Source organism: Heptranchias perlo, chromosome 39, assembly GCF_035084215.1.
Source record: "Heptranchias perlo isolate sHepPer1 chromosome 39, sHepPer1.hap1, whole genome shotgun sequence".
Lineage (NCBI taxonomy): Eukaryota > Metazoa > Chordata > Chondrichthyes > Hexanchiformes > Hexanchidae > Heptranchias > Heptranchias perlo.
In genome coordinates this window covers 13,393,938-13,417,675 of record NC_090363.1, presented here as the reverse complement: position 1 = coordinate 13,417,675, position 23,738 = coordinate 13,393,938, and the positions used below count along the sequence as shown (strand labels likewise).

The 23,738-nt window shown below is 51.1% G+C and overlaps 1 protein-coding gene across 8 annotated transcripts in view; it reads right to left on the bottom strand.

Annotated features, from left to right (window-relative positions):
• Nucleotides 1-17,763: 17,763 nt before the first annotated feature.
• LOC137305259 (retinoic acid receptor RXR-beta-A-like) overlaps nt 17,764-23,738 on the bottom strand; it is a 58,339-nt gene continuing 52,364 nt past the window's right edge. For all 8 annotated transcript variants that reach the window (XM_067974115.1, XM_067974116.1, XM_067974113.1 and 5 more), the window contains one exon: nt 17,764-23,235. In XM_067974115.1, coding sequence (XP_067830216.1) covers nt 23,088-23,235 — 148 coding nt within the window. In that variant the 3' untranslated portion in view covers nt 17,764-23,087. The remainder of the gene's footprint in view (nt 23,236-23,738) is intronic.

The window sequence follows — 23,738 nt, the reverse complement described above, 5'->3', positions numbered from 1 at the left end:
CCATGATCTCACTGAATGGTGGAACAGGCTCGAGGGGCTGAGTGGCCTCCTCCTGTTCCTGACAGGGGAGCCAATGTCGGTCAGCGAGCACAGTGGGGTGATGGGTGAACGGGACTTGGTGCGAGTTCGGATGCTGGGGAGCGGGGGCGGCAGCAGAGGTTGCTGGGTTGAGCTGAGGTTTACGGAGGGTGGGAGATGGGAGGCCGACCGGGACAGCGTTGGAATCTGTCCAACGTGAGGACTGCCGCTCGCTCTCAGAGCAGCTTGGTGCTGATTAAGGAGCACGTAGCTTGACCTTTGACTCCTGAGCTCCTTTTGAAACCCAGCCCGGTCCTGCTAACAAAGGGGGCTCTGTCTGTGCAAGGCCCTGTCGGAGTCTGGTTTATTTTATCAATGTAAAGTTTAGCTGTTTTTCTTTCTGTAAAGAGAGAAAGACATGCTCAGTTACTGGAGAGGGGGGTGGCGGGTGCAAGGGGGGGGAGGGCTCACTAGAGCTACCTTTCAACCCATGGGTGCCTGTTAGACCAAACATACCTGTGGCTTTCGAAAGAATTTTCTATCAGGGTTGAAAACGAGCGGATCCATCTCCTCCTGAATAAGGCTGACAATTAGACGACTGCCTCACTCTGGAAACAATACGAGAGTTGCCCCCTCATGTGATAAGGACCACATCATCTGTTCTTATGTTGGTTGAGGGATAAATATTGGCTCCAGGAAGCACTCTGCTTCGAAATAGTGGCCGTGGAATCCTTAACATCCACCTCTGAGAGAGAGGCAGATGGGGCCACGTCTCGTCTGAGAGGCGGCACCTCCAACAGTGCAGCACTACCCTCACTACTACACCAGAAGCCTTAGCCCTGGTTATTTACGCTCAAGTATCTAGAGTGGGACGTGAACCCATGACGATGCTGACTCCAAGGCAAGAGTGCTACCCTCTGAGCCACGGTCGACACCAGTAGCAGGCCCGCGCACTTGTATTATGGGAGTGCTGCCAGCCTTCTCCAAGGTGGGGGTTCAATGGTTTTAGCAGCTCAATGAACCCCAGGCTGACCACCACCCAGGGCTGGAAATGACCAGGCTGCACCGTCCTCACCCTGGAGTCCAGCGTTCCGCAGTGAAGACGAGCGGGCCCATCCAGTCGCCGACTCCCCAGGAAAGCAGCGAAGGATAGAAGTGTCGCTCCCAATCGCAGGGCTCCAGCGGCCCATAGCGAGGACAATTAAAGCAACACCTCCCATTTTCTCATTGAGAAAACATCGCAACTTCGAAGAGCGGGGTTGGGTGGGGATTGGGGAGGGGGGGTTGGGAGGGGGGAGGGGGGATTGGGGAGGGGGATTGGGAGGGGGGGTTGGGAGGGGGAGTGGGGATTGGGGAGAGGGGATTGGGGAGGCCTCTCACAAAAGAAAAAGAAAAGCAATCTTTTCCTAGCTACAGGTGAACTCCTGAACAACAGTAAATGGTCTTTGATCAACCTCAAGGCTTCTCTAAGTGCAATTAACCTCCCACTGACCTCAAGATGTTATGGCAATTATGGTCTTAAAGGAACAGGCCACCTTCTACACGGTTGCTCCTTAGCAGCAGTATAATATATCGTGCACTACACGGTGCATTGCTCCCGTCACTTAAAGCCAAATCCTCCAACTTACAGCTGGAGTTCTCCTATTACAGTAAAAATGACAAACTGTGACCAGTCAGGGCTTTTTCTGATTCCTCGAGTCCCCACTCCAGAGACTTGAGCACATAATCCAGGCCGACGCTCCCAGTGCGGTACTGAGGGAGGTGCTGCACTGTCGGAGGTGCCGTCTTTCAGATGAGACGTTAAACCGAGGCCCCCCGTCTGCCCCTCTCGTAAAAGATCCCACGGCCATTATTTCGAAGAAGAGCAGGGGTGGGGAGTTCTCCCCGGTGGCCCGGCTGATATTTGTCCCTCAACCAACATCACTAAAACTGGCGGTTATCACATTGCTGTTTGTGGGATCTTGCTGTGCGCAAATTGATGGCTATGTTACAACAGGGACCACACTTCAAAAAAGGGCTTCATTGGCTGTAAAGTGTTTTGGGACGTCCTGAGATTGTGAAAGGCGCTATATAAATGCAAGTCTGTCTTTCTTTCTTATATATCTATCTGTACTCAGGCCCTCCACACTGTACAGTCTAACATAGGTGAACAATGGGAGGCTTTCATTTTGGTACAGGACCGCATTCCCAGACTACCCTCTGGGTTAATGAGGACACTGGGGCTGGCCGATGAAACCTTCCTCTTGTCTTACAGATCTCTGCACTGAAACACCGTACAACGTGTTGGGAATTGAGTCAGTGCCCGGACAAGAGCTCCATCCAGACAAAGGCTGCCATTGATACAAAGCCTGACCCAAAGCATGTATCACGGTCAGGGTCTGCAGGGGGAGGGGAGGGAGGGAGGGGAAGGGAGGGAGGGGGAGGGGAGGGAGGGAGGGGAAGGGAGGGAGCGGAGGGAGGGAGGGGGAGGGGGAGGGAAGGGAGGGAGGGGAAGGGAGGGGGAGGGGAGGGAGGGGAAGCAACGGGGGCGGATTCAGGGGAGGGGAGAGGAAGGAGGAAGGGAGGGAGGGAGGGGAAGGAGGGGGAGGGGAGGGAGTGAGTGGAAAGGAGGGGAGGGAGGGGGCGAGGGAGGGGGTGGGAGGGAGCAGAGGGGAAGGGAGGGGAGGGAAGGGAGGGAGGGGAAAGGAGGGGAGGTTGGGGGAGGGGATGGGAGGGAGGGGAGGGGAGGGAGGGGGACTGGAGCAGAGGGGGAGGGGAGGGGAGGGGGAGGGGAGGTTGGGGGAGGGGATGGGAGGGAGGGGGAGGGTGCGGGAGGGGAGGGAGGAGGAGTGGAGCAGAGGGGGAGGGGAGGTTGGGGGAGTGGGACTCACATTAAAGGTGACAACGGCTGAGCTGGTGAATGACCCCGGTGGGGGAGTGAGGCCGATGGGACGTGGAGGGCAGGGTCTTTATCCCCGGTCTGTGCTGAGTTTGTTGATCCCGGGCGGGGACACTGGGGTTGAAATCAGCGGCCTGAATCATAGGATCAGAGAAATTTACAGCACGGAAGGAGGCCATTCGGCCCATCGTGTCTGTGCCGGCTGAAGAAGAGCCAACCAGCCTAATCCCCACTTTCCAGCTCTTGGTCCGCAGCCCTGTGGGTGACAGCACCTCAAGGTGCACCCTGTAAATGTGATGAGGGTTTCTGACTCTCCTGGGCCATAAATGGGAGAGGCGGGGTGAGGGTGGGAGGTGGGGGAATCAGGCAGGGATCCCATTCCTGATTGTTATCTGCTGGCCCCTGAGGGACGGTGTCTTGTGCGCGCGTCCAGTGAGCTCAGCTGTGATACCCCCTTGGTCCAACAGCCGGGCCACTCTCAGGTTTCAGGCTCAGACTTGTGCAGTTGCTGTTTGAGTGAGCTGTTGGAGGGCGGTCAGTACCTGTGGAACTGGAGCACAGGGTGGGCCCAATTGTATCTCCACACGCACACGGGCGCACGCACACACGTACACACAGGCTCATGCACACACACACACACACACACACACGTACACACAGGCTCATGCACACACACACACACACACACGCACACACAGGCTCATGCACACACGTACACACAAGCTCGTGCACACACACACACACACACACGTACACACAGGCTCGTGCACACACACACACACACACACACGTAAACACAGGTTCGTGCACACACACACACACACATACACACAGGCTCGTGCACACACACACACACGTACACACAGGCTCATGCACACACGCACACGCGTACACACAGGCTCGTGTACACACACACACGTAAACACAGGTTCGTGCACACACACGTACACACAGGCTCGTGCACACACACACACGTACACACAGGCTCATGCACACACGCACACATGTACACACAGGCTTGTGCACACACACACACGTAAACACAGGCTCGTGCACACACACACACACACACGTACACACAGGCTCATGCACACACGCACACACGTACACACAGGCTCGTGCACACACACACACACGTACACACAGGCTCATGCACACACACACACACACACGTACACACAGGCTCATGCACACACGCACACACGTACACACAGGCTCGTGCACACACACACACACACGTACACACAGGCTCATGCACACACACACACACGTACACACAGGCTCACGCACACACACATACACACAGGCTCATGCACACACACACATGCACGTACACATACACATGCACACGCACACAAATACATGTACGCACAGGCTTGTGCACACACACGCATGCATGTACACATAAACATGCACATGCACAAAAACACGCACACAAACACATGTATGCACAAGCTCGTGCACACTCACGCATGCATGTACACATACACGTGCACACACTCATGCACACGCACAAACACACACACACAAACACATGTACGCACAAGCTCATGCACACTCACACATGCACGTACACATACACGTGCACACACTCATGCACATGCACAAAAACACGCACACAAACACATGTACACACGCACTCGTGCACACACATACATGCACGCACACACACGCACACACAACAGTGTCCTGGAGATAAATTTTTCATTTCTGGAGACTCCCAGACGACCCTGGAGGGCTGGCGAGACTATTTGTACCCAATTGTACCCAAATAAACGGTGGGGTGGGTGAGAATGTTGGGACAGCGTGGAATTGAGCGTGAACTGGTGAGGACGAGGGAGAGGGTGATGGGGAGGTTGCAGCCAGTAGCTTGAATGGAAGGAGCTATTTACTTATTTCTATAGGGAGCAACTGGAGTTAAAGGGATTACATTGGGCCAGTAATACAACGGAATGGGTCACATTATAAATGGAGTCAAGTAGCCAATAGTTCCAATGGCGGCCTAGGACTGACGGATTGTTTTCTTACATTGGTTTCCCAATTTACAGGGGGACGTGTCTATTATAATATATTCGGGGTTCAGGAGGCAGCTGCTTCAGATTTCGAGTTTAGGTCAGGTCCGAAGCTTCTGCACATCTAATTCCTTATTTCTTTACGTTTTACAGGACTTCTGATCCTGAATTCCAGAAACAAAAAGATCGGCAAGGGGTGAGAATCTCAAATTTGCTGGACCAGGAGCTGAAGTTTACTGAGGGCAGATATGATACACATGCTTAGGAACATAGGAACAGGAGGAGGCCATTCAGCCCCTCGAGCCTGTTCCGCCATTGAAATGGCTGATCTGTATCTTGACTCTATCTGCCCGCCTTGGTTCTGTAACCCTTAATACCCTTACCTAACAAAAATCTATCAATCTCAGTTTAGAAATTTTCAATTGACCCCCATCCTCAACAGATTTTTTTAGGGTGGGGGGAGAGTTCCAGATTTTCGTTCCCCCTATCTGATTCACTCTGCACCTTACAGACACAGTCTGTTCTGACCAACTACCCTCCCGAGCAGGTCGGGAAAGTGTTTAAAACAGCATACGGGTACCTGGGCTTTATAAATAGAGGCTTAGAGTACAAAAGCAAAGAAGTTATGTTGAATCTTTATAAAACACTGGTTTGGCCACAGCTGGAGTATTGTGGCCAATTCAGGGCACCGCACTTTAGGAAGGATGTGAAGGCCTTAGAGAGAGTGCAGAAGAGATTTACTAGAATGATTTCAGGGATGAGGGACTTCAGTTATATAGACAGACTGGAGAAGCTGGGGTTGTTCTCCTTAGAGCAGAGAAGGTTAAAGGGAAGATTTGATAGAGGTGTTCAAAATCATGAAGGGCTTAGATAAAGTAAATGAAGAGAAACTGGTCCCATTGGCGGAAGGGTCGAGAACCAGAGGACACAGATTTAAAGTGATTGGCAAAAGAACCAAAGACGACATGAGGAAAAACTTTTTTACGCAGCGAGTTGTTATGACCTGGAATGCGTTGCCTGAAAGGGCGGTGGAAGCAGATTCAATGGTGGCTTTCAAAAAGGAATTGGATAAATACTTGAAGGGAAAAAATTTACAGGACTACGGGGAGTTGGATATCATAGAATCATAGAATGAAAAAGCACAGAAGGAGGCTATTCGTCCCATCGTGCCTGTGCCGGCTCTTTGAAAGAGCTATCCAATTGGCCCCACTTCCCTGCTCTTTCCCCATAGCCCTGCAAATTTTTCCACTTCAATTATTTATCCAATTCCCTTTTGAAAGTTACTCTTGAATCTGCTTCCACCGCCCTTTCAGGCAGTGAATTCCAGATCATAACAACTCGCTGCGTAAAAAAATGTTTCCTCATGTCGCCTCTGGTTCTTTTGCCGATCACCTTAAATCTGTGTCCTCTGGTTACCGACCCTTCTGCCACTGGAATCAGTTTCTCCTTATTTACTCTATCAAAACCCGTCATGATTTTGAACACCTCTATTCAATCTCCTCTTAACCTTCTCTGTTCTAAGGAGAACAACCCCAGCTTCTCCAGTCTCTCCACATAACTGAAGTCCCTCATCCCTGGAACCATTCTAGTAAATCTCTTCTGCACCCTCTCTAAGGCCTTGACATCCTTCCGAAAGTGTGGGCCTAACCAGTGATTTAGAAAGATTTAGCATATGTGCTTGAAAAGAAAAAAATTTGCAGGGTTACGGGGAGAGAGCAGGGGGAGTGGGACTAATTAAACAGCTCTTTCAAAGAGCCAGCACAGGCACGATGGGCTAAATGGCCTCCTTCTGTGCTGAACGATTCTACGATTCCGAGCTGGTGTACGCTATGAGCATGTTTCGAATCAGTGCACATAGGTATGAGGTCTCTGCAAATCCCACCTTTATCCAAATAGTGAAGGGTCAGCTCCAATATTCTGAAATAAAGTTGTCACAAATTTATGAAAGTCATAGGAACATAGGAACAGGAGGAGGCCATTCAGCCCCTCGTGCCTGCTCCGCCATTTGATAAGATCATGGCTGATCTGTGATCTAACTCCATATACCTGCCTTTGGCCCATATCCCTTAATACCTTTGGTTGCCAAAAAGCTATCTATCTCAGATTTAAATTTAGCAATTGAGCTAGTATCAATTGCCGTTTGCGGAAGAGAGTTCCAAACTTCTACCACCCTTTGTGTGTAGAAATGTTTTCTAATCTCACTCCTGAAAGGTCTGGCTCTAATTTTTAGACTGTGCCCCCTACTCCTAGAATCCCCAACCAGCGGAAATAGTTTCTCTCTATCCACCCTATTTGTTCCCCTTAATATCTCATAAACTTCGATCAGATCACCCCTTAACCTTCTAAACTCTAGAGAATACAACCCCAATTTGTGTAATCTCTCCTCGTAACTTAATCCTTGAAGTCCGGGTATCATTCTAGTAAACCTACGCTGCACTCCCTCCAAGGCCAATATGTCCTTCCGAAGGTGCGGTGCCCAGAACTGCTCACAGTACTCCAGGTGCGGTCTAACCAGGGCTTTGTATAGCTGCAGCATAACTTCTGCCCCCTTGTACTCTAGTCCTCTAGATATAAAGGCCAGCATTCCATTAGCCTTATTGATTATTTCCTGCACCTGTTCATGACACTTCAATGATCTATGTACCTGAACCCCTAAGTCCCTTTGGACCATGTTAGACCAACTAATATGGAGCATTCCAGAATTTTCATAGCATCCACCACCACCCCCCTCCCGCCCAAAAGGAGCGATCATTGGGTTTTAGTTGGGTGGATGAGGTCTGTCCTTGACGGCTAAGGTTTCCTGATTTTTAATTTTCTCACAAGCCGCTCCCTTTTGGTTACTTGCCATCACTTCTTCAGTGTTACGTTTCCGGTCCAGCCCGTCTGACACACGTGTTGTTCGACTGTAAAAGCTGTGTTGCTTTTACAGGTCCCTAACAGATTGTCAGCTGTGGCTCAGTAGCTAGCACACTCACCTCAGAGTCAGCAATGGTCATGGGTTCGAGCCCCACTCCAGGGCAGTACTGAGGGAGCGCTACACTGTTGGATGGGCCCTTGTTTGGATGAGATGTTAAACTGAGGCCCTGTTTGCCCTCTCAGGAGGGCACAGCCTGATTTTGCAGGGGAGGCGTCCTGGGCCAATATTTATCTCTCAACCAATATCACTAAAACAAATGATCTGGTCATTATCACGTTGCTGTTTGTGGGATCTTGCTGTGCGTAAATTGGCTGCTACATTACAACAGTGACTACACTTCAAAAAGTCCTTTATTGGTCGTAAAGCGCTTTAGGACGTCCCTGAGGTCGTGAAAGGCGCTATATAAATGCAACTTGTTCTTTTCTTCCTTATTCCCAATAAGCCAGTAGCAACTAGATTCATTATGGTTGGAAGTGATCTTTATAGACAGCAACATAGACGGCCCACCTCCAAATTCCATCTTACAGATTTCTCCAGGCATTAACTCCTCATGAGTTAACTCCCAAACTGATATTTTGCTACTCAACCCCTTTCATCTCCCAAGGAAAGATTCTGCACAGCTTCTCCCTCGATCAAACCCACGTCTCAAGCAAAAACTCCGAGTGCTTTTTTCTTGGCAGGGGAGCTCTCCCCGGGGTCCTAGGCCGACATCGATCCCCCAACCAACAGATGATCTGCTCATTTGTCACATCGCGGGATCTTGTGGGATCTTGCTGTGCGCAAATTGGCTGCCGCGTTTCCGACATCACAACAGTGACTACACTTCAAAAAGTACTTCATTGGTTGTAAAGCGCTTTGGGACGTCCTGAGGTCGTGAAAGGTGCTATATAAATGCAAGTCTTTCTTTCTTCTCTCTCTCTAATTTCCTCCTCACTCCTCTAGCTTGCTTTTATTTACTGTGATTGCATTTATGAAGTTGGCCAGGTCGATAGTGTTAGTCGAAGTGTACTAACCGTTCAATAGTTGAGTGAAGGTCACTGTGCAACTCCGTTAGGGACCCAGGCAGTCCTTGCCGATGGGGGCTGTGGGTGTGATTTCAGTCCCTGTGATCAGTGATTGCGATTTCAGTCCCTGTGATCAGTGGGTGTGATTTCAGTCTGTGATCAGTGATTGCGATTTCAGTCCCTGTGATCAGTGGGTGTGATTTCAGTCCCTATAATCAGTGGGTGTGATTTCAGTCCCTGTGATCAGTGGGTGTGATTTCAGTCCCTGTGATCAGTGGGTGTGATTTCAGTCCCTGTGATCAGTGGGTGTGATTTCAATCCCTATAATCAGTGGGTGTGATTTCAGTCCCTGTGATCAGTGGGTGTGATTTCAATCCCTATAATCAGTGGGTGTGATTTCAGTCCCTGTGATCAGTGGGTGTGATTTCAATCCCTATAATCAGTGGGTGTGATTTCAGTCCCTATAATCAGTGGGTGTGATTTCAGTCCCTGTGATCAGTGGGTGTGATTTCAGTCCCTGTGATCAGTGGGTGTGATTTCAGTCCCTGTGATCAGTGGGTGTGATTTCAGTCCCTATTATCAGTGGGTGTCATTTCAATCCCTATAATCAGTGGGTGTCATTTCAGTCCCTGTGATCAGTGGGTGTGATTTCAGTCCCTGTGATCAGTGGGTGTGATTTCAGTCCCTGTGATCAGTGGGTGTGATTTCAATCCCTATAATCAGTGGGTGTGATTTCAGTCCCGGTAATCAGTGGGTGTGATTTCAGTCTCTGTGATCAGTGGGTGTGATTTCAGTCCCTGTGATCAGTGAGTGTGATTTCAGTCCCTGTGATCAGTGGGTGTGATTTCAGTCCCTGTGATCAGTGGGTGTGATTTCAGTCCCTATTATCAGTGGGTGTCATTTCAATCCCTATAATCAGTGGGTGTCATTTCAGTCCCTGTGATCAGTGGGTGTGATTTCAGTCCCTGTGATCAGTGGGTGTGATTTCAGTCCCTGTGATCAGTGGGTGTGATTTCAATCCCTATAATCAGTGGGTGTGATTTCAGTCCCTATTATCAGTGGGTGTGATTTCAGTACCTATAATCAGTGGCTGTGATTTCAGTCTGTGATCAGTGGCTGTGATTTCAGTCCCTGTAATCAGTGGGTGTGATTTCAGTCCCTATAATCAGTGGGTGTGATTTCAGTCCCGGTAATCAGTGGGTGTGATTTCAGTCCCTGTGATCAGTGGGTGTGATTTCAGTCCCTGTGATCAGTGGGTGTGATTTCAGTCCCTGTGATCAGTGGGTGTGATTTCAGTCCCTGTGATCAGTGGGAGTGATTTCAGTCCCTGTGATCAGTGGGTGTGATTTCAGTCCCTGTGATCAGTGGCTGTGATTTCAGTCCCTGTAATCAGTGGGTGTGATTTCAGTCCCTATAATCAGTGGGTGTGATTTCAGTCCCTGTAATCAGTGGGTGTGATTTCAGTCCCTGTGATCAGTGGGTGTGATTTCAGTCCCTGTGATCAGTGGGTGTCATTTCAATCCCTATAATCAGTGGGTGTCATTTCAGTCCCTGTGATCAGTGGGTGTGATTTCAGTCCCTGTGATCAGTGGGTGTGATTTCAGTCCCTGTGATCAGTGGGTGTGATTTCAATCCCTATAATCAGTGGGTGTGATTTCAGTCCCTGTGATCAGTGGGTGTGATTTCAGTCCCTATTATCAGTGGGTGTGATTTCAGTCCCTGTAATCAGTGGGTGTGTTTTTCAGTCTGTGATCAGTGGGTGTGATTTCAGTCTGTGATCAGTGGGTGTGATTTCAGTCCCTGTGATCAGTGGGAGTGATTTCAGTCCCTGTGATCAGTGGGAGTGATTTCAGTCCCTGTAATCAGTGGGTGTGTTTTTCAGTCTGTGATCAGTGGGTGTGATTTCAGTCCCTATTATCAGTGGGTGCGATTTCAGTCCCTGTAATCAGTGGGTGTGTTTTTCAGTCTGTGATCAGTGGGTGTGATTTCAGTCCCTGTGATCAGTGGGTGTGATTTCAGTCCCTGTGATCAGTGGGTGTGATTTCAGTCCCTATAATCAGTGGGTGTGATTTCAGTCCCTGTGATCAGTGGGTGTGATTTCAGTCCCTGTGATCAGTGGGTGTGATTTCAGTCCCTGTGATCAGTGGCTGTGTTTTCAGTCCTTAATCAGTGGCTGTGATTTCCGTCCCTGTGTTCAGTGGGTGTGATTTCAGTCCCTGTGTTCAGTGGGTGTGATTTCAATCCTTAATCAGTGGGTGTGATTTCAATCCTTAATCAGTGGGTGTGATTTCAGACCGTGTGATCAGTGGGTGTGATTTCAGTCCCTATGTTCAGTGGGTGTGATTTCAGTCCCTGTGTTCAGTGGCTGTGATTTCAGTCCCTGTGTTCAGTGGGTGTGATTTCCGTCCCTGTGTTCAGTGGGTGTGATTTCCGTCCCTGTGTTCAGTGGGTGTGATTTCCGTCCCTGTGTTCAGTGGGTGTGATTTCAGTCCCTGTGATCAGTGGGTGTGATTTCAGTCCCTGTGTTCAGTGGGTGTGATTTCAGTCCCTGTGTTCAGTGGGTGTGATTTCCGTCCCTGTGTTCAGTGGGTGTGATTTCAGTCCCTATAATCAGTGGGTGTCATTTCATTCCCTATAATCAGTGGGTGTGATTTCAGTTCCTGTGTTCAGTGGGTGTGATTTCCGTCCCTGTGTTCAGTGGGTGTGATTTCAGTCCCTGTGATCAGTGGGTGTGATTTCAGTCTGTGATCAGTGGCTGTGATTTCAGTCTGTGATCAGTGGCTGTGATTTCAGTCCCTATAATCAGTGGGAGTGATTTCAGTCCTTAATCAGTGGGTGTGATTTCAATCCCTGTGATCAGTGGGTGTGATTTCAGTCCCTGTGATCAGTGGCTGTGTTTTCAGTCCTTAATCAGTGGGTTTGATTTCAGTCCCTGTGTTCAGTGGCTGTGATTTCAGTCCTTAATCAGTGGGTGTGATTTCCGTCCCTGTGTTCAGTGGGTGTGATTTCAGTCCCTGTGATCAGTGGGTGTGATTTCAGTCCCTGTGTTCAGTGGCTGTGATTTCCGTCCCTGTGTTCAGTCGCTCAAATAGTTGATCTAGACTCACATCTGCCGTGTCGCAGTGGGGAGCACTCTCACCCCTGAGTCTGAAGGTTGCAGGTTCAAGTCGCACTCCAGAGACTTGAACACAAAATCTAAGCTGACACTCCCAGTGCAGTACTGAGGGAGTGCTGCACTGTCAGAGGTGCTGGTTTTCAGATGAGACGTCAAACGGAGGCTGTACCTGCCTTCTTAGATTGACGTAAAAGCCACTATTTCGAAGAACAGCGGAGTCCTCTCCAGTCTATCCCTCAAGCAACATCGCTAAAAGCAGATTATCTGATCATTATCACATTGCTGCTTGGGGGAATCTAGCTGCGTCCAAATTAGCCGCAGCATCTCCTGCACTACAACAGTGACTACATTTCAAAAGAATTTAATGTGCTCTGGGATGTCCTGAGGTCGTGAAAGGTGCTATATAAATGCAAGTCTTTCTTTTTAGAATGTGGAACCGAAATCTGATTCACGTGTTACAGGAACTGTGCTTGGAACCTAAACCCAAGCCAGAGGCATTTTTGGCAACCTGCAGATGTGCAGACCAGGAGTTAAATATCATTGCATGCTTCTAAAAGCCTGCCTGAATTAGCTGCTGTAAAAGTTGTCTTTGCTCTTTGGGGAGCTTCTCGTTGAAAGTGCTAAAACAGTTGGTGCTATTTCCACTTACCTCATTTATAACTCCCTCTCAGCTGCCATCAGTCTGACTTAGCAACTGCACAACCGCAAGGCTCCCAACTGGGTCACTTGCCGCTAATGAAATACGCAGATCCCAGATCAAAGGGGATCAGCACCAAACACATTGACATTTCACCTCTCAGATCCGAACTGGATTACGGCTCAGAGAATGATTGACAATTTCCTCTCTCTGCCGGAGCGCTGTGACCTTCCATCTCTGGGAGCTGGTTTCAAATCCAGCCCAGGCACGGGGCGTTTGGCCGTGACGAGCGTTTGTGAAGTGAGTTTGGGAGGGGTGTCGACCCCTTCCGTGTGAAAGATAAGGTGGCGTTTAACGTCCAAATGTCACAGTAGGGAGGATGCTCCTGTGGGACTGGTGTCAAGGCAGGCTGGTTGATTATCAGCCGTAGAGGGAGCTCTACGCCAAATCCGAACTGCCTGATGGTTGACTCGAGAGCGTTCGATTCTGACAAATACAGGAGTGCGCTCATTCCGAAAAATCAACGCGAGGCTGGATGGCAGCCTCACATCAGGAACGTTGGAAGTTTCTCGATAGTAAGGGAGTTATGCAACTGAACCATTCAGGCCAGGCGGACCCGGTCTGGGTCCCTGCTGGGGCAGTGGTAGGGACTCTGTACAGGGCTTTGGTGAGACCTCACCTGGAGTACTGTGCACAGTTTTGGTCTCCTTACCTAAGGAAGGATATACTTGCCTTAGAGGCAGTGCAACGAAGGGTCACTAGATTAATTCCTGGGATGAGAGGGTTGTCCTATGAGGAGAGGTTGAGTAGAATGGGCCTATTCTCTCTGGAGTTCAGAAGAATGAGAGGTAATCTCATTGAAACATGTAAGATTCTGAGGGGGCTCGACAGGGTAGATGCTGAGAGATGGTTTCCCATGGCTGGAGAGTCCAGAACTCGGAGGCACAGTCGCAGGATGAGGGGTCGGCCATTTAAGACTGAGATGAGGAGGAATTTCTTCACTCAGAGGGTTGTGAATCTTTGGAATTCTCCATCCCAGAGGGCTGTGGATGCTGAGTCGCTGAATATATTCAAGGCTGAGATGGATAGATTTTTGGACTCTAGGGGAATCAAGGGATATGGGGATCGGGTAGGAAAGTAGAGTTGAGGTTGAAGATCAGCCATGATCTTATTGAATTGTAGAGTAAACTCAGGGGGCCGTACGGCCTACTCCAGCTCCTATTTCTTACGTTCTTCAGTGGTGCAATGAGCCGCAAGAGGACTCAAATTAGGGAAGGGAAAATTCAGCCAACTTATGTGTTAGCCGTGGCTCAGCGGGACTCTGGCTTCCGAGTCAGAAGGTTGTGGGTTCAAGTCCCACTCCAGAGACTCGAGCACATAATCCAGGCTGACACTTTAGTGCAGTACTGAGGGAGATGCTGCATCTTGTAGGAGGTGCCGTCTTTTGGATGAAACGATAAACCGAGGCCCTGTCTGCCCTCTCAGGTGGATGTAAAAGACCCCATGGCACTATTTCGAAGAACAACGCATTATCCTGAGTCAGTATTTATCCCTCAACCAATAATCACTAAAAAAAAACCGATCAGGTCATTCTTTCAGATAATGAAGCAGTCCGTGCCCGCATGCAGCAAGACCTGGACAACACCCAGACTTGGGCTGATAAGTGGCAAGTAACATTCGGGCCAGACAAGTGCCAGGTAATGACCATCTCCAACAAGAGACAGTCTAACCACCTCCCCTTGACATTCAACGGCATTACCATCGCCGAATCCCCCACCATCAACATCCTGGGGGTCACCATTGACCAGAAACTTAACTGGACCAGCCATATAAATACTGTGGCTACAAGAGCAGGTCAGAGGCTGGGTATTCTGCGGCGAGTGACTCATCTCCTGACTCCCCAAAGCCCTTTCTACCATCTACAAGGCACAAGTCAGGAGTGTGATGGAATACTCTCCACTTGCCTCGATGAGTGCAGCTCCAACAACACTCAAGAAGCTCGACACCATCCAGGACAAAGCAGCCCGCTTGATTGGCACCCCATCCACCACCCTAAACATTCACTCCCTTCACCACCAGCGCACTGTGGCTGCGGTGTGTACCATCCACAGGATGCACTGCAGCAACTCGCCAAGGCTTCTTCGACAGCACCTCCCAAACCCGCGACCTCTACCACCTAGAATTCAAGAGCAGCAGGCACATGGGAACAACACCACCTGCACGTTCCCCTCCAAGTCACACACCATCCCGACTTGGAAATATATCATCGCTGGGTCAAAATCCTGGAACTCCCTTCCTAACAGCACTGTGGGAGAACCTTCACCACACGGACTGCAGCGGTTCAAGAAGGCGGCTCACCACCACCTTCTCAAGGGCAATTAGGGATGGGCAATAAATGCCGGCCTCGCCAGCGATGCCCACACCCCGTGAATGAATTTTTTTTTTAAATTGCATTGCTTTTTGTGGGATCTTGCTGTGCTCAAATGGGCTGCCACGTTTTTCCACATTACAACAGTGACCACACTTCAAAAAGTAGTTCATTGGTTGTAAAGTGCTTTGGGGCGTCCTGAGGTCGCGAAAGGTGCTATATAAATGCAAGTCCTTTCTTTTTAACCAGGCGCCCCCTGCTGGAAAGTGCAGGTGGGTGAAAGGCGAGAGAGGAAGGAGCTCTGACATCCCTCCCTGGTCGAAGAGCCGCTCGCCTTTGAGGCTCACACGCATGATGCGACGACGTACCAAAGGATGAGCTGTACCCACTGGACCGTACCCCGAGTATGGGGGTCACCGGCTACCGGGGCAGTGGGAGGAGGAGCAGGCCATCGAGGCCCTGGGCTTCAAGGCCCGAGCTCTGTCCGTTCCAAGCTGCAATTCATAGGATCGGACAGCCATTCGGCCCTTCGTGCCCGTGCCAGCTCTTCGAAAGTGCTGCCCCAGCTCCCCCCTTTGCTCTTTCCCCTATAGCCCTGCAAATTTTTCCCCTTCAAGCATTTAACAAATTCCCTTTTGAAAGTTGCTACTGAATCTGCTTCCACCGCCCTCTCAGGCAGCGCATTCCAGATCAGAACAACTCGCTGCGTTAAAAAAAAAACTCTCATCTCCCCTCTGGCTTTTTTTGCCAATTACCGTAAATCTGTGTCCTCTGGTGACCGGCCCTTCTGCTCCTGGAAACAGTGTCTCCTTATTTACTCTCTCAAAAACCCCTCATGATTTTGAACGCCTCGATCAAATCTCCCCTTAACCTTCTCGGTTGCAAGGAAAAACCCCCCCCGCCTCCCCCAGGTTCTCCGCGTAACTGAAGTCCCTCATCCCTGGCACCGTTCTGTTAAATCTCCTCTGCACCCTCTCCAAGGCCTTGACATCCTTCACACGTCCCGAAAGTGTTGGAGCGGACAAGCTGCAAGATCGAGGGGGAAAAAAAAAAACGCAGCCAAGGACAGCGACACTTTTTAAACGAGAGCGCAGAATCTGCCAGTGACAGCAATCTGAACCAGCTCTCCCTCCCCCCAGGACACACTGTTCCCCAACCAGCCAGATTTCATTCTCTTCCCTTCCTTTAAGCAGACTGTCCCTGCGTGCCGAGGGGTTAACGGGATGCTGTCAATAGCCTGAGAAGTTGCTGAGCTCAGCCCCATTGAGGAGCCCCAGTGGCCCCCCCCCCCAAAGCTCGGTCCTGCCCATCCCTGGTGCTGTGCTGCCCCCTCGTGGGCACGGAGAGGACACAAGGCCTGGTGCCTGTGCAGCGAGAACCCTGGGATCCAGACGGACTGGATGGAGTCAGTCGGGGGGCCGGAGCTCGTGCTCTGGTCAGAGGGAGAGAGGGGACTGCGGAGGGCTCAGACACTGGACGATGTAGTGAGGTAACGGGGAGGGGAAGAGGGATTGAGTTTGCACCAACTGCCCAACATCACAGACCCACCAACTTACCCAGAAATAACAAAACGTCCAGATAATATCTGAGCGGGTGCAGTGAAGACATTGATTGCAATTTTGCATTAACATTTCATATTAAGAGATGCTCTCTCCCCTCTCTAACACTATACCCCACACCCCCATACATAAAGAACCCTTTCACCCCACTCCCCTCCCATTTAAAGACAGACACTGGGCAGCCCGATCCTAACCCGGGGATTAACCCTTTCACCCCACTCCCCTCCCATTTAAAGACAGACACTGGGCAGCCCGATCCTAACCCGGGGATTAACCCTTTCACCCCACTCCCCTCCCATTTAAAGACACACTGGGCAGCCCAAACCTAACCCGGGGATTAACCCTTTCACCCCACTCCCCTCCCATTTAAAGACAGACACTGGGCAGCCCAAACCTAACCCGGGGATTAACCCTTTCACCCCACTCCCCTCCCATTTAAAGACAGACACTGGACAGCCCGATCCTAACCCGGGGATTAACCCTTTCACCCCACTCCCCTCCCATTTAAAGACAGACACTGGACAGCCCGATCCTAACCCGGGGATTAACCCTTTCACCCCACTCCCCTCCCATTTAAAGACACACTGGGCAGCCCAAACCTAACCCGGGGATTAACCCTTTCACCCACCTTCTCCCATTTAAAGAGAGACTAGGCAGCCCGATCCTAACCCGGGGATTAACCCTTTCACCCCACCCCACTCCCCTCCCATTTAAAGACACACTGGGCAGCCCAAACCTAACCCAGGGATTAACCCTTTCACCCCACTCCCCTCCCATTTAAAGACAGACACTGGACAGCCCGATCCTAACCCGGGGATTAACCCTTTCACCCACCTTCTCCCATTTAAAGAGACACTGGGCAGCCCGATCCTAACCCGGGGATTAACCCTTTCACCCCACTCCCCTCCCATTTGAAGACAGACATTGGGCAGCCTGATCCCAGCACAGGGGATTAACCCTTTAACCCACCTTCTCCCAATTTATAGCAAGACACTGGGCAGCCCCGGTCCAAGCGGAGATTAACCCTTTCATACCATCCTCCCATTTACAGTTAGAGACCGGGGCTGTTTCTGGAGCCAATTTGTAGAATCCATGGCCAACCTGTAAAATGACCCCTCAAAAGGTCAAGAAAACATTTTTAAAAATTGTTAAATTCAGTTTTGTGAATAAAACGACACAGCTTGGTGCGGGTAAATTACATCGTAAGTAAAGCAGTAGAAGTAAGTGTGGGCCAGATAAATCGAGACAGGACAAGTTAGTTTTAAAAAATTTATTTTAAACGGTTATTAATGTATTATTGCTCTACATGGTTAAGCAGGGAAATGAGCTTCCGACCGACTCCCCAACAGTTTCAGATGTCATGAAGCAGGTAATTCCACCCATCGTGCTTGTGCTGGATCTTTGAAAGAACTATGCAATTAGTCCCACTCCCCCCGCTCTTTCCCCATAGCCCTGCAAATTTTTCCTTTTCAAGTATTCATCCTTTTGAAAGTTATGATTAAACCTGCTTCCCTTTCAGGCAGTGCGTTCCAAATCGTAATAACTCGCTGCGCAAAAATATTTCTCATCTCCCCTCTGGTTCTTTTGCCAATTATCGCAAATCTGTATCCTCTGGTCACCGACCCTCCTGCCACTGGAAACAGTTTCTCCCTATCCACTATCGAGACCCCCCCCCTCGTCGTTGTGAGCACCCCTATTAAATCTCCACTTAAAGCCTCCCGAGGACATGACAAGGCACGAAACAAATCCAAGTTCTTGCTGTTCCTTTCTCAGTGAGGTCTTCCCTTCACCTTCTCAAGACTGCAGAGATTCAATCTTTCCTCGTCCCCTTTAAACGTGGCCGATCAACTCTCCGCTGCTGGTCGCTGCAGCCTCGCCAACGCACGCACGTCCCTCGAGGAGCGCGGCGACCAAACCTGCGCGCGCTACTCCGAGGGGGGGCTGGACCGGTGCGTCGTAAAGCCTCGACGCGACCCTGCGTCGTCTCAAGACCCCGTCGTTCTGGCCGTGTGCCCTAAATACGTCCGCCTGGTGCTTTAGTTGCTTTTCCCCGCGTTGTCTCAACGCCTTTCGGTAAAAGCCAACGGTGGGCGTGTGAAAAGTGGAGTCCGTCTTCGCTTGGACACCTCGCAGCACAGACGTACACCGTGTCCTTTCCAACGTGCAACGGAGCTGCGTAACACTTGGGGCAGAGTTCTGGTGCTTACAACAACTTGCATTTAACGTAGTAAAACATCCCGTGTAGCTTCACGGGAGCGATTATCAGACGAAATTTGACACCGAGCCACATAAGGAGATATTAGGACAGGTGACCAAAAGCTTGGTCAAAGAGATAGGTTTTAAGGAGCGTCTTAAAGGAGGAGAGAGAGAGGCGGAGAGGTTTAGGGAAGGAACTTAGGGCCTAGGCAGCTGAAGGCACGGCCGCCAATGGTGGAGCGATTAAAATCAAGGATGTACAAGAGGCCAGAACTGGAAGAGCGCAGAGATCTCGGAGGGTTGTCGGGCTGGAGGAGGTTACAGAGATAGGGAGGGGCGGGGGCCATGGAGGGATTTGAAAGCAAGGTCAGTCACCAATGGCAGCGAAAGCGGTAGCAAGTGTACCACAAGAAGCTTGTCACACAGTGACACAGATTGGCACCGGGTTAAGTTTCTCTGAACCCTAATACACTAAGCACTGACCAGCCTCCTTTGGGGGTGAGGCGCAGGTGGACAGCGGGGTACCTTTGGCTCTGGGAGATGGGAAATAAGTCAACCACCTGTGGCCATCTTAGCCACGCCACACCTGAGCCAGTCAGGTCGACAATGCTGCTGATAATGGACCAGCCGCCAATGGAAGCTGGCAGGGTTCACTGGCCGATTATAGGCGGCCAGGGGTCTTCCCACTTGCCTCCCGATAACCCCACATGCCACTGCTCCAATAGAAATCTCTGACTCAGGCACAGGCGAGACTACAGTGACACCATTTTAGCCACGTGCAACTAGTTTTAGTATAAAAAAAAATCTTACACACAATACAGGAAAATATACTTTTTAAAAAAAATTGTATTTATATAGCGTCTTCCACAACCTCAGGATATCCCAAAGTGCTTTTCAGCCAGTGAAGTACTTTTTGAAGTGTAGTCACTGTTGTAATGTAGGAAAGGCAGCAGCCAATATGAGAACAGCAAGATCCCACAAACAGCCACGTGATAATGACCAATCTGTTTCAGTGATGTTGGTTGAGGGATAAATATAGGCCCAGGGCAGCGGGGAGAACTCCCCTGCTCTTCTCCGAAATAGTGGCCGTGGGATCTTTTACGTCCCGCCTGAGGGGGCGGACGAGGCCTCGGTTTAAGGTCTCGGTGTGCATTTCCCCAACAGACATCTGCCACCATTCAGTAGCCAAGGGAGTAAAGAACTCTCAATGGTCAAAACCACCCACACGCTCTGCTTTCTGTCTTACCGTCTCGCCAACAAACGCACAAAAAGGGTAAAGTTCACATGCAGATCCAAAGTGAATACGAGTGTCGAGATCACGGGCCCAATGACAGTGATCAGAAGTGCAACCAGCCACATCTGGATTGCCAACCAGCCACATCTGGCTGGTGGCCAATATAGTGGATATCACTGGGAAAGGACGCCCTGTCTGGATATGCAGCAGAAAGTTGGTTAACCTCCAGTAGTAACCCCCCTGTGCACACCTGGCTCAGTCCAAACCTTGGCTCTCGCCAAGCTGCGAGTTCCGGGTTCGGGCAAGAGGGTCATGTCCCAACAGGGAGAGCGGGCACGCTCCAGACCAGAACAACCCTCCCACATGGATTGCCCCAGTGTTTGGTTTCAAGACTCAGACGTTTAGATCAGGTGGCACGCTGGATGGGGGCAGCAACACTGAAGAAACTCGACACCATCCAGGACAAAGCAGCCCGCTTGATTGGCACCCCATCCACCACCCTAAACATTCACTCCCTCCACCACCGGCGCACTGTGGCTGCAGTGTGTACCATCCACAGGATGCACTGCAGCAACTCGCCAAGGCTTCTTCGACAACACCTCCCAAACCCACGACCTCTACCACCTAGAAGCACAAGGGCAGCAGGCACATGGGAACACCACCACCTGCACGTTCCCCTCCAAGTCACACACCATCCCGACTTGGAAATATATCGCCGTTCCTTCATCGTCGCTGGGTCAAAATCCTGGAACTCCCTTCCTAACAGCACTGTGGGAGAACCTTCACCACACGGACTGCAGCGGTTCAAGAAGGCGGCTCACCACCACCTTCTCAAGGGCAATTAGGGATGGGCAATAAATGCCGGCCTGGCCAGCGACGCCCACATCCCGAGAATGAATTTAAAAAAAATAAAAAGCACAAGAAAATCAGACCTTCTTTGGGTCAACACTGAACTTTTCCAGTACATGGGCAACTGCTACAGTTAAAATGGTTTTTTTTTATGCGTTTGGTAGCAAAATACAAGTCAAAAAACATCACAATGTTGATGATATTTTGTTAAACATGCCGTAAATATATTCTGTGCCTCAGTGAATCGACAGCACCGCCAAGCCTGCGAACAGCTGATGTAACAGAAGTTTGCGGGAACAGGGCTTTACAAGAAATGAAAGCAAACTAGTCCCTGGTTTATGCCCAGGGCCAGTGTCCAGACAGAACCCATGGCCTTGTTCTCAGTCACTGGCTTCAGTACCTGATCTACTGGATTCGTCCAGCGCCTCTCTGGATTATAAATGCCATCAGATACCCATTTCAAGCAGCACCAGCATCTAACAACTCTGGGGTCAGGGGCAGCAGAGGCGAGAGTGAAGCTCCCTCTACACTGTCCCATCAAACACTCTCAGGGCAGGTACAGCACGGGTTAGATACAGAGCAAAGCTCCTTCTACACTGTCCCATCAAACACGCTCAGGGCAGGTACAGCACGGGTTAGATACAGAGGAAAGCTCCCTCCACACTGTCCCATCAAACACTCCCAGGGTAGGAACAGCCGGGGTTAGATACAGAGTAAAGCTCCCTCCACACTGTCCCATCAAACACTCCCAGGGCAGGTACAGCACGGGTTAGATACAGAGTAAAGCTCCCTCTACACCGTCCCATCAAACATTCCCAGGGCAGGTACAGCACGGGTTAGATACAGAGTAAAGCACCCTCTACACTGTCCCATCAAACACTCCCAGGGCAGGAACAGCCGGGGTTAGATACAGAGTAAAGCTCCCTCCACACTGTCCCATCAAACACTCCCAGGGCAGGTACAGCACGGGTTAGATACAGAGTAAAGCTCCCTCTACACTGTCCCATCAAACACTCCCAGGGCAGGTGTAGCACGGGTTAGATACAGAGTAAAGCTCCCTCTACACTGTCCCATCAAACACTCCCAGGGCAGGTACAGCACGGGTTAGATACAGAGTAAAGCTCCCTCTACACTGTCCCATCAAACACTCCCAGGGCAGGTATAGCACGGGTTAGATACAGAGTAAAGCTCCCTCTACACTGTCCCATCAAACACTCCCAGGGCAGGTACAGCACGGGTTAGATACAGAGTAAAGCTCCCTCTACACAGTCCCATCAAACACTCCCAGGGCAGGTACAGCCGGGGTTCGATACAGAGTAAAGCTCTGTATCCTAGCCCCATCGATGTGCCTCTGATGGACATTTTTAGTTTCTCTCACCAATTCCGTGCGATTACCGCTGTCGGTCCAGACCCACAGGGGACGCAGATCGGGCCTGGCGAGACTCATTCCCTGGCAGCCCCTTACAGCCAGAGTCGACGTTTACCCCCTCGGTCTGGATTTGAACCCAGACGCCGGACTCTAGATTACGCAGAAAGCTGCAGCTCTAAGTATTAAGCAGCACATACTGCTAAACATACGGGTAGCTTTGTATTAATTAATTAATTTAATAACTCCCTCCCCCGCCCCGAGTTTGAACGACTGCTCAAAATACAAATAACTAACCAGGGCTCGGCTCGAGTAAATAAAGGAGGACGTTGTCCCTGGGCCGCTGGATATCTATTGAAGAGCGAGAGGGAGGGAAATGTTTTAAAAAAAAACGGAGAGATGAGTTCAGGTTAACGAGAGCAGCCAGCGAATCGATCGGCAGTCCAGCAATGCTGGCGTGGAGAGAGCCCTGGAGTGTCGTCCCTCCAGATATAACAGGTAGCAACCGGTCTGTGTGCGGCTCACGAGGAACGTCCTATTCATCGTCATCATCCTCCTCCTCCCTCTCTCTCTCCAGCGTCGGTCAGTCGCGGCGGTCTCCAGCTGCGGGAAACGGAGCGAGAGCCACCATCTTTTCCGGATGGAGGGAACGGGGAGCGAGAGAGAGAGACAGACAGACGACAATTCTGCTCTCGGGCGTTCACGGAGAGATAGAGAGAGAGAGAGAGACGACAATTCCACTCTCGGGAGTTCACGGAGAGAGAGAGAGACGAGAAGGAAGCCGAACATGAATCAAAAATTAATAATACTTCTGGAAAGGTAGGAGGTCTGACCTCGCTGCCGGCCGATCGCTTCCCCCACCGCCTTGGCGTGCTTCTGTACTGTCTGACCCCGTCGTTAACCGCTGGCCGCGCCCCCCCTCCTCTCCAGTTGCTCAGGAGAGCTGGTGTGGGGCCTCCAGCATCTCCATGAGGAAAGTGTCGATGGGAGTGTCTCCGATCAGCTTGAAGAAGAAGAGGTGCTCCAGGCACTTGAGTCCAATGGAACGCAGGGCGGGCAGACGCAGGAGGAGCTTGGCAAACCTGGGGGAGAAACGGGGCAAAGGACAGGAACAAGGTCAACACACTGAGCACAGGTACGGGCAGGTCAGAGACACACTCCACAGCTCGAGATATAGACCCACCGCCATCTCATAACCCCTCCTCCCCTCGCCCCTCAGTCACCCCTCCTCCTCCTCCACCACCACCCCTCCTCCTCCTCCTCCACCTCCTCCAGCCCCCTCCTCCTCCTCCTCCAGCCCCCCCCTCCTCCTCCTCCTCCAGCCCCCCCTCCTCCTCCTCCTCCAGCCCCCCCCTCCTCCTCCTCCTCCAGCCCCCCCCTCCTCCTCCTCCTCCAGCCCCCCCCTCCTCCTCCTCCTCCAGCCCCCCCCTCCTCCTCCTCCTCCAGCCCCCCCCTCCTCCTCCTCCTCCAGCCCCCCCCTCCTCCTCCTCCTCCAGCCCCCCCCTCCTCCTCCTCCTCCAGCCCCCCCCTCCTCCTCCTCCTCCAGCCCCCCCCTCCTCCTCCTCCTCCTCCAGCCCCCCCCCTC